The sequence below is a fragment of the Sinocyclocheilus rhinocerous genome, unplaced genomic scaffold, assembly GCF_001515625.1.
Source record: "Sinocyclocheilus rhinocerous isolate Xijiao unplaced genomic scaffold, SAMN03320098_v1.1 scaffold853, whole genome shotgun sequence".
Taxonomy (NCBI): domain Eukaryota; kingdom Metazoa; phylum Chordata; class Actinopteri; order Cypriniformes; family Cyprinidae; genus Sinocyclocheilus; species Sinocyclocheilus rhinocerous.
Genome location: NW_015627738.1, coordinates 2,391,189 through 2,403,033, shown reverse-complemented (window position 1 = coordinate 2,403,033; position 11,845 = coordinate 2,391,189). Strand labels below are relative to the sequence as shown.

The following is an 11,845-nucleotide window of genomic DNA, read 5'->3' as shown; positions in this document are numbered from 1 at the left end:
AAAAAAAAAAAAAAATCTTTCTCTTTATTTATTCCTTCCCTTTTCTAGCTTGTACTTATTTGAACAATGCCTAAAACTTGGTATTTCAAGCACTTCCTGTGTCTGTTTGCCTCTTTAAGTTGAATCGCTTTATGTATTCCCCAATTGTAAGTCGCTTTGGATAAAAGCGTCGGCAAAATGACTAAATGTAAATGTAAATGTAATGCGAAATCATATGCATACATCTTCAGATTGGGGGCAGCCGCTGTCTTAAAGCACTTAATAAAGTTTAAATGAGCAGCCCAGCCTCCTTCACTACTTCTCACAGGCCAGGCGGTTTCTATGAGTGTGGTCTTGCAGAAGATCTGGGCTTGAGGCCAGTGGCTGCTTTTCCCTTTGGAGAATTTGATCCGCAGGCAGGGAGCAATCCTCTGCTGCTCGGCGCTATTTATGGCCAGCATGCTTTTGTGTCTTGTCATCGTTGTCCACAAATGGCAAAACTGAACATGCTTCCAAAGAGCTACAAAAGGGACAGGCTGGGCAGCGGTTATAAAGAACGGCTTTCACTCTTCAGTGAAGTAGCACCAATGAAAGGAAGGTCTCTGTTTCAGTGAAAAATTTAGGGGGCTGCTCTCAAATATCACAGACTATTTTAAAATACAATGTGTAGATTGTTACAAATCTAATCCCTAAAAATCCCTGCCATAAAAGCTCTCGGAGAAGGAAAGTACTGGCCTTTATCTGTGCTGTTGATTATAGTTCAGTTATGAACACACTTTCTAGTAGTGCTTATGAAACTAGTTCTCTGTGCATGTAGGCACATATTTTGGGGGTGCAGACCTGGATATGATATGATATAGACTGATATTCATCTAAAATGGGGTTTTCAATGGCGAATGACAATACTCTAGAGAGTTCATTGATAGCAAATGAGATTTACATAAAATTACTGATAATAAATGAAAAATTAATTACAAAAAATTATTAAATTAATTATATGCTAAATGTATTATATATAATATTTTTTTAAATATTGTTTATGTTTATTATTATCTTGGAACTGACACGGGGGTTATCGACCGATGCAGTAATCTCAAAATGGCCAAGTATCCACCAGTTAATTGGCCTGGCTGATATATTGATCTGTCATTAGTATCAGAAATCAGAAAATAATTGTGTCTGATTATCAAACTTTGATTTTCTAGTTATTGAATGGTTTGTTAGTGTTTGGTTAAGCTTTTTTAGGCATTCTGATTCTAGCATACCAGTCAAGTAAAGCGTTGAACTCACTAATAGAAAATCATATACATACATCTTTAGATTGAGAGCAGCACTTAGTAAAGTTCAAATGAGCAGCCCAGCCCCCTTCACTACTTCTTACAGGCCAGGCGGTTTCTATGAGCGTGGTCTTGCAGTAGATCTGGGCTTGAGGCCAGTGGCTGCTTTTCCCTTTGGAGAATTTGATCCGCAGGCAGGGAGCAATCCTCTGCTGCTCGGCGCTATTTATGGCCAGCATGCTTTTGTGTCTTGTCATCGTTGTCCACAAATGGCAAAACTGAACATGCTTCCAAAGAGCTACAAAAGGGACAGGCTGGGCAGCGGTTATAAAGAACGGCTTTCACTCTTCAGTGAAGTAGCACCAATGAAAGGAAGGTCTCTGTTTCAGTGAAAAATTTAGGGGGCTGCTCTCAAATATCACAGACCATTTTAAAATACAATGTGTAGATTGTTACAAATCTAATCCCTAAAAATCCCTGCCATAAAAGCTCTCGGAGAAGGAACGTACTGGCCTTTATCTGTGTTGTTGATTATAGTTCAGTTATGAACACACTTTCTAGTAGTGCTTATGAAACTAGTTCTCTGTGCATGTAGGCACATATTTTGGGGGTGCAGACCTGGATATGATATGATATAGACTGATATTCATCTAAAATGGGGTTTTCAATGGCGAATGACAATACTCTAGAGAGTTCATTGATAGCAAATGAGATTTACATAAAATTACTGATAATAAATGAAAAATTAATTACAAAAAATTATTAAATTAATTATATGCTAAATGTATTATATATAATATTTTTTTTTATATTGTTTATGTTTATTATTATCTTGGAACTGACACGGGGGTTATCGACCGATGCAGTAATCTCACAATGGCCAAGTATCCACCAGTTAATTGGCCTGGCTGATATATTGATCTGTCATTAGTATCAGAAATCAGAAAATAATTGTGTCTGATTATAAACTCTCACACAAACATCTCTTTAGCTACATTGCCATTCAAAGGTTTGGGGTCGGTAAGACTTTTTCATGTTTCATGTCTCTTATTCTCACCAAGGTTGCATTCATTTGAACTAAAAATATAGGGAAAAATACTATTGTGAAATATTATTACAATTTAAAATAACTTTTCTATTTCAATATATTTAAAATGTAATTTATTCCTATGATGACAAAGCTGAATTTTCAGCATCATTACTCCAGTCTTCAGTGTCACATGATCTTCAGAAATCATTCTAATATGATTAGCTGCTCAAGAAACATTTCCTATAATTAAATATGCTGTATAGTTGCATTGCTAAATTTTTAAATTATTAAAACAAAAAATACCCATTATTATGTATTGTCAAGGATATATAATCAAGTATCAATACAGACAAAAAAAAAAGAGCAATCTTTACTTTAAAGACACCATGCAGACAGCAAGAAAATTACAAGTTTATTTAGTTGCAATCTTTTCAGATCAATCAAAAGTTGCATCTATTTTGGGCTCACGTAGCCAACTTATTAGTCAGAGCTTTTATGTCCACCGCTGCACGAAACAAAGTGCCTTTCATGTAAGCCCTGACTCTCTGAGTCTGGACAAGTGTGCTGAAAATAAACAAATGACCTCTCCTTTCTATTTCAATATATTTAAAATGTAATTTATTCCTATGATGACAAAGCTGAATTTTCAGCATCATTACTCCAGTCTTCAGTGTCACATGATCTTCAGAAATCATTCTAATATGATTAGCTGCTCAAGAAACATTTCCTATAATTAAATATGCTGTATAGTTGCATTGCTAAATTTTTAAATTATTAAAACAAAAAATACCCATTATTATGTATTGTCAAGGATATATAATCAAGTATCAATACAGACAAAAAAAAAAGAGCAATCTTTACTTTAAAGACACCATGCAGACAGCAAGAAAATTACAAGTTTATTTAGTTGCAATCTTTTCAGATCAATCAAAAGTTGCATCTATTTTGGGCTCACGTAGCCAACTTATTAGTCAGAGCTTTTATGTCCACCGCTGCACGAAACAAAGTGCCTTTCATGTAAGCCCTGACTCTCTGAGTCTGGACAAGTGTGCTGAAAATAAACAAATGACCTCTCCTTGCTCTCCAGTAGATTCTGTGCGGTGAAAGAGTGTATCCGCCGCGCTCGGAGTATTGATAGCTTGCTGCTGCAAAGCACGTGAGAATCAGCGACATGTTGTTAAAAACATTTCAGGAACACTGTCAACTGGCTTAGCCGTTCCTTCTCATTTAAACTGAAGATCTGTGAGTTTAAAGGAATAGTTCGGCCAAAAATGAAAACTTGCTGAAAATGTACTCACCTTCAGGACAGATGTAGATGAGTTTGTTTCAGATTTGGAGAAATGTAGCATTCCATCACTTGCAATTATATGCTAAATGTATTATATATAATATTTTTTTAAATATTGTTTATGTTTATTATTATCTTGGAACTGACACGGGGGTTATCGACCGATGCAGTAATCTCAAAATGGCCAAGTATCCACCAGTTAATTGGCCTGGCTGATATATTGATCTGTCATTAGTATCAGAAATCAGAAAATAATTGTGTCTGATTATAAACTCTCACACAAACATCTCTTTAGCTACATTGCCATTCAAAGGTTTGGGGTCGGTAAGACTTTTTCATGTTTCATGTCTCTTATTCTCACCAAGGTTGCATTCATTTGAACTAAAAATATAGGGAAAAATACTATTGTGAAATATTATGTGAAAAGCTGTGAGTTTATAAGAAAACAAATCCACGACATTTTTAACTTTAAACGTTGCTTCTGGATGAAATAGGAGTACTGAATCAGGAGAGAAATAAGCACCGCTTACAAGAGATAACAGTTCTAAACTGATATGCTGGTGGATTTTGATGTGAGAGGACAACAGGGGATGGACTTTTTCACTGGAGGAAGCATTATTATGGATTATGAACTCATATTTTGGCCAAAAGTGACCGCTTAAAATTAAAATGCCTTTATGCTACGTGTTTACAAGAAACAAACCCATCTTGTCACATCACAAGACATTAACTGATGGACTGGAGTCGTGTGGATTACTGTGTGGATTATTGTGATGTTTTTATCAGCTGTTTGGACTCTTATACTGACAGCTAATGATACATTTCTCCAAATCTGTTCTGATGCAGAAACAAACTCATCTACATTTTGGATGGAGTACATATTCAGCAAAGTTTCATTTTTAGGTGAACTATTCCTGTGATGAAAGGAATGTGAGGAGAGAGGAGGTGCAATGTTGAGAATGTAGTTACAATATTCTAAGTAAAAAAAGACATTGACCATCAGGTTTGCAATGTTTGGATTTTTTTTACATATAGGAACTATGTTATGATTTACTCTAACGGTACACTAACAGTAACAGTAAATTCATCAGTAAACATTTCATGGGCATTTTGGTTAAATGAACATTGTTGTGTCTATTGCAGTGCAGCATGACCTGTTGAGGGCATATCAATGTGTTATTGCATGTTGCAGAGTCACAAGATTTCACTTGAGGACAAAGTTACTCAATATGTTATTATGATGCTCAGATGATTTCTGTGATGTTGATGCCTGTATGTCGTTTCTCAATATGTGTTTATGTCCTAAACCGGTGTTGTTTCAACATCCCTTTAACAAAAAAAATAATAATAATGTATACACACTTGTACATATGTTTTGGAACTGATATTAGGCAACACCAGTGTACAGCAGGCCTATGCAGCAGCAAAACAGGTCAAAACTATTATGTACTGTATATGGTCAGACACGATGAAATAAACAAGCATAAATTACAAATTTGCAAGGAATTAAATGCACCTAGCTTGCAATTAATTTGAGGTAGTTTGATTCTATAAATGTAAATATGCCCTTTAACCTCATAATGACAAGTACTGTATTTGGTGTACAGAGATCACTGACGTGTACCGTTTTATGATGGTGGGTTTTCAGAAGGTCCAAAATTGACACTTGACCATTGGCTGATCATTACCTAAAATCTATCAGTAACCACAAACTATAACACGGTCAAAGAGATGAACTGCAGTGTGGTACAGCATAGATTATTATTCTGTTATCTGGATTCTTGTCATAAAAATAATTATCCAGTAGTGCTGGATTCTTTCAAACTCACCTGACTTGAACTAATTAACTAGTGGGGTGTTTGAGTAATAACAGCATCACACTCCACCAGCAGCAGGTGAAGATAAGCAGTTGTTCTCTCCGTGACTAAAGTGAGTTTGTCGCCCTCTAGTGGTGAGTAATCACATCAACACAATCATATAAACACATCAGCGACCCCTGTTCTGTACAGACTTTGTTAGTGAATATTTCACTCACAAGTCTGTAATGAAGTTTACTATATAAGCTATTTATAAGTCGCTTCTAATGCACTAAAATATAATAATAATAATAATATATTTTATTTATTCACATAGTAAGGAATATATACATACATTTCTTACTATGAATAAATAAAATACATGTATATGTACATGCAAATATACATAACATATCTGAATAATAAGAAAATTAACAAGAAACCTAAAAGAGAACCTAAATATAATATAATATAATATAATATAATAGAGGAGAGATCCAATGATATGATTGTAAAGCGCTTTGGGTGTACAGCAATACACAATAAAGTGCTATATAAATGCTTCATTCATTCATCCATTCAATATAATATAATATAATAATTTAATATAATATAATATAATATATAAATGGCAATCGAATAATAATAATATAAATAAATATAATTAAACATGATTTATTTTATTCATATAATAAAAACAGTGTTTACAAAGTGCTTTACAAGAAATATGTTTGGCCTACATGTATATTTATATATAAATATACATAACATCAGAATGATAAGATAACGAGAATAAAACAAACATATAATGTAATATAATACTATAATATTCAAATTAATATATAATAACAATAATAATAATAATAATATAAACGCTATTTATTTTATTCATATAGTAAAAACAGTTAATGTTTTGCTTAAATGCATGTGTACAGACAAATATACAAAATATCTGAATAATATAATATAACATAATATAATATACAGATTTCAATCTAGCAGTAATAATAAAACAACAACAACGACAATAATAATAATGAACGTTATTTATTTGATTAATATAGTAAAAAAAAACTTTACAAACTGATTTACAAGGAATGTTTAGCCTGTATGTATATGTAATACAAATCTACATAACGTGCATGAATAAGATAACTAAAAAAAATGAAGAGTAAAGCCAAATAATAATAATAATAATATCTCAAATGTAAAATCGAACAAATCGAATAAATGGTGCAAACCTTTGCCTGAATACTTGAAGACTCCACCTCAGTGACGTCACACACTCCGCCACATTTATACTCCACCCGCAGCAGCCATGATGGTGGGTGCTTTTCTCTCTCACTCCCTCCACCCTTAATATTTACACCTCCAGTGCTCCGATGCGTTGAGTAATAACGAGCATCTGTCGTCTGTACATTCCGATCGTTCGTTCTGATCTTTCTGTGTGTCTCTCCACAGCAAGAAGGGCTGGACGATGGTCCCGATTTCCTCTCGGAGGAGGACAGAGGAGTAAGTTTTTTTCCCTCCTGTCTTCATTTCTACTCTCCCTCTGTCCACCTGCCGTGTGGTGTGCATGTTTGTTGTGTGTGTTTGTGGTCAGAGGACGTGTGTATTACTGCTGGTGTCACTGTGGCCCTGTGTGTGTGTCTTATTTGAGTCCGTCCGTTCACTTCCTCCTGACAAGCCTCACACACACAAACACATGTACGCACAATGATTCGCCTTGGACTCTCTAGTCTGATGACAATACCAGAAACTAGGGCAATTTAGACTTATTAAGAGGGCAAATAACCCTGTTAAAGTTAAAGAATAAGTGAACAGTGTGTCATCGAGCTGCACAAATTCTGTGGTGAATGTAACTGTAAAAAACAAAACAAAAAAACTATTATGTGACTAATTCTTATCTGTACAAAATTGAAACAATGTTACTTTAAACTGTAACATCAAAGGAAACAATGTTGCTGTATATTGTTGTTACAGTGTTGTTCTGCAATATAACTTATAAATGTAATGGCATGGATACACCTTATTTAGATCCACCTTATAGAAATTACTGTTCTGTAGCGGTACTTTAATGCATACCATGCTACTGTACACAGTACTAAAAGTATTTTTAAGAATACCCTGTTACTTCTATGGTATATTGTCAGTTTTATAGAGGAAATGACCATGTAGAAAAACTGAGGGTTTTAAATCATGTTTAGAGTTAAAATAATGTTGCATTGTAGATTAACAAACATTTACCATAGTAACCATAGTTTCTGCCAAAATATAATATTTACTCTTTTGTAGTTTAATGTTAAAATATTTTTAAAAATCTCATTAATTAATTCTATAATATCATATCATATTACAATATTATAATAATTTTACTGTCGAAATTATAATAACTGCCCAACATTTCAGTGCAATGCTGGTTTGTATTAAATTTAATATTTATAATATGTATATTGTAGTTGATGAGTAACTTGGACATTAACTTTTTTTTTGAGGATTTTAGGTTAAATGCATATATTTGTACTGTATAAGGGAATGTGTATATTTTAGGTGCAATTTCTTCAAAGTTTTTCATTGTTGTTAACTCGTTGTAAAGCACAAATATTCCATGTTTCCTGAGAAAAATGTTGTTTCAAATTGTTATAGATTGAATATGTTGCTGCGGTCATTGCTTGACAGTCATGTCTTCTACTTAAATGCAACAATATCTATTATAAATGTTTTGTAATTAGATGAAACAAACTTTTTGTGTAATATTCAAAAATGGATGCAGTATAATTGCAATCGACTCCTGTGATCCTCACTGTTTGAGCTATTGATGGTATTAAATTACACTGTATTTATTGAATTATTTTAATAGCCAAGGGCAGTGAATGTGGATCTTCAAACCGACGCTACACTACAGGTGGACATTTCAGACGCTCTGAGCGAGAGAGACAAGGTCAAGTTCACCGTCCATACAAAGGTACACAACATCAATGAATAAAAACTACCAGGATTGTGTGTCTCTGCCTCTGAAATCTACTTTATGCACATGTCGGTTACTGCATTCATTCATTAAGTGATGATTTATGTTTTTTCCAGAGCACTCTACCTAATTTCAAGCAGAATGAATTTTCAGTGGTCAGACAGCATGAAGAATTTATCTGGCTCCACGACTCGTTTGTGGAAAATGAAGAATACGCAGGTTATATTGTAAGTACCATTATGTGTTTAGCGTATTATAGTATAGGTTTAATTAGTGATGTAATGGATAGCTTGGCTGTTAATCGCAATCACAGACCAGTTGTTTGCAATTATGCTAGTAATGTCATTCTTTAATTTGCTTTACACTGGATGCTTGTTTGAACTGTATGGGTCCTGTCCTGTCCTGTACTCTCGTTTAAACACTACTTCATTGTGTGTGTTTGAGAGCAAACGTTCCAGTCGCTCTTGCCAAGGCTGAAATCATTGCTTAATGTCATTTTATAGGCCTGGTGTACATAACAAGGTTTGTTGTCGCATGACGAATCTCATTTTGTTGTAGTTCAGGTGCAAGAAAAAAAAGGAAATGATCTTTGGTGCAGTTTCCATTGTGGATATATTGGTTGAAACTATTATTAAAGGGGTCATAGGATGCTACATGCACTTTTACAAGTTGTTTGAACTGAAATGTGTGTTGGCAGTTGTGTGTACACAACCACCCTATAATGATAAAAATTCACTCAGTGTTTTTTTTTTTAATCTGGTTAAATGTTTTCCCCTTTCTCAAATCGAGCCGATCTCAGATGCCTGTCTGTGTGACGTCACACAGACAGGCCCCTCCCACGATAGTTTGATTGACAGTAGCGTTTCAGCACAGACTGGACTGGTGTCTTACCTTAGACCCGCCCTGAGTGACTGTCATCAGTCCGCCATTGTTTCACCGCCGGAGCAGATGTAGACAAGAATGACTCCTAAGAGACTGAGGTGTTCTGTTGCCTAAATGCGTCTATGTTCACGCGAATCATTCGTGATCCAGCCTCATCTTCAGAAGAAGTGAGTATAATGTTTTGTAATGAATCTTTGCAAATCGCCTTTCCTAATAATGTGCTAGTTGCAAGTTTCACGATGAATGCGGCTAAAGTAAACAGTCTCTCTGAGAGCGGCTCGGAAGAGAGGGGCGGGGTCAGCAGAGCTCATTAACATTTAAAGGAAAATGCTACAAAAACGGCTTGATCTGAAACGAGCTGGTTTTGACAGGGTGAAAAGGTGTTTTTTACACTACGATTGAGAAATTTTAACCAAACTATGTTACAGACTTTTCATTAAGACCCTAAAGAATCATATCAACTTGTGGAAAATGGGCATCCTATGACCCCTTTAAGCTAGAAGAGTAAAATGACTAGATTGATGTGCGATATGCTTTATTACTTTTCCATGCCATGTTCATTGTGTTTAAACGTTTGCGGTCAGTAAGATTGTGTTTTTTATTTTTAAGCAATTAATTATTTTTTTTTTAGCAAGGACACATCAAATTGATCAAAGGTGACAGTAAGGACATTTATAATGTTACAAAAGTTTGATTTCAATTAAATGCTGTTCTTTTAAACTTCCTATGCGTTAGAGTCTTTAAAAAAATGTATCATGGATTCTACTAAAGTATTAAGCTGCACAACTGTTTTCAGCATTGATAATAATAAGAAAGCAGCAAATCAGAATATTAGAATGATTTCTGAATGATCATGTGACACTGAAGACTGGAGTAATGATGCTGAAAATTCAGCTTTGCATCACAGGAATAAATTCTTTTTTCCATTTTAAAATATATTCAAATAGAAAACTGTTATTTTGAATTGTAAAAATATTTCACAATATATTATTATAATATACGTTTTTTTCAGTATCAAATAAGTCTTTTGCTATCTGATTTAATATAGTTTCATCTGGGATGCTCAGATTAATACTCACCAAAGAAAGAGTCCCGGCACTGACTGCCATTTACAATATCATCAAAGCAGGCCTGAATTATTTATAGCACTTTGCATTATGCACAGCAGTGTGAGCGATTGCATTTTTCATTCAGTGAATGATGATATTACGAATCCCAGAGTCTCATTACCAACACCCTCTAAAGGCAAACCGAAACTGTTTTGGGAGTCAAAACGCCGATTGAATAGCTAACATAAAGACTTTCCCTGTAGATTCCTCCTTCTCCTCCGAGACCGGATTTCGATGCATCACGGGAGAAACTTCAGAAGCTGGGTGAAGGTGAAGGATCTATGACCAAGGAGGAGTTCACTAAGATGAAACAGGAACTGGAGGCGTGAGTTGATCGTCTTCGTTTATGATTGTTAGCGTGTTGCTAGTTGCACGACTTCATTATTAATAATATGAAAATGTGTTGCAGTGAATATCTGGCCATCTTCAAGAAGACTGTGGCAATGCATGAGGTCTTTCTGTGCCGTGTTGCTGCCCATCCCGTCCTGCGCAAAGACTTGAACTTTCATGTTTTCTTAGAGTACAACCAAGACGTAAGTGTGCCATTTTGAACACTGACATTATTGTTGTAAAATGTTTGGAAATTGTAAGTACAAGTACAATATTGTTTTTAAGTGTTATGTATTATTTATGTATTATTATGCATGTTATTATTTACTATATTGTAACCATTGTTTTTTTTTTAAGGCAATTAATCTTGTTTTGGCTGCAATATAACAAAGAGTGAAAAATTTAAGGGGGTCTGAATACTTTCCGTACCCACTGTATATTATTTGATAATGAATTTAATTGTTCTTTTTTTTTTCTGCAGTGAATTAAAAATATCAAATGTTACTTAAAGTCTCCTTTAATTACTTTTCTCTTTTTTTATTTGAAACTTGGATACAAACCAAAAGATCATATTATTCATAACAACTGAATAAGTCTGACATCAGTGTAAACAGCAGATGAGATTGTGCAAAGCAAACTTGAAGAATATTTAATTAAACATTTTGAAGCCAAAACAAATATAGAAATACAAGTTCTCAGTAGGAATTTTAAAAAAAAGAGCATTTAATTGGTCATTTGCCCTTCACTTGTAATTACAGCTGAGTGTACGAGGGAAAAACAAGAAGGAAAAGCTGGAGGATTTCTTCAAGAACGTGGTGAAGTCTGCAGATGGGGTTCTTGTGGCTGGAGTGAAGGTCAGTTCAGTCTGTGGCCTTCTTCCCAAATCATGTGACTGTTTTACGTGACTCTGCTTTAGAAATTAGGGGGTGGAGAGAGAGGCCACGACGACAGGCACCTTTCTGAGAAATTATTTACTTTGGCTTGAGCTACTTTGTGTTTAGCTGTGGGTTGAATGATGGTTTATGACTCCCTGGTGAGTGCTTCACTAGTAGTGGAATGCACAATGGCCAAAACCAAAAATATAGTCAAAAATAATACATTACGGTTCAAATGTTTGGCATCATAGGAAGTATCTTATGCTCATCCAGGTTGAGTTTGTTGTTTAAAAATACAGTAAAAAAAAAAA

General features: G+C 34.6%; 1 protein-coding gene across 1 annotated transcript in view; it reads left to right on the top strand.

The window, feature by feature from the left end:
* Window positions 1-6,632: 6,632 nt before the first annotated feature.
* The window catches only part of LOC107733861 (sorting nexin-6), a 10,763-nt gene continuing 5,550 nt past the window's right edge, over window positions 6,633-11,845 (top strand). Inside the window, exons 1-7 of the mRNA XM_016545687.1 lie at window positions 6,633-6,694; window positions 6,832-6,882; window positions 8,231-8,335; window positions 8,455-8,565; window positions 10,533-10,654; window positions 10,739-10,862; window positions 11,418-11,513. Coding sequence (XP_016401173.1) covers window positions 6,689-6,694; window positions 6,832-6,882; window positions 8,231-8,335; window positions 8,455-8,565; window positions 10,533-10,654; window positions 10,739-10,862; window positions 11,418-11,513 — 615 coding nt within the window. The 5' untranslated portion in view covers window positions 6,633-6,688. The remainder of the gene's footprint in view (window positions 6,695-6,831; window positions 6,883-8,230; window positions 8,336-8,454; window positions 8,566-10,532; window positions 10,655-10,738; window positions 10,863-11,417; window positions 11,514-11,845) is intronic.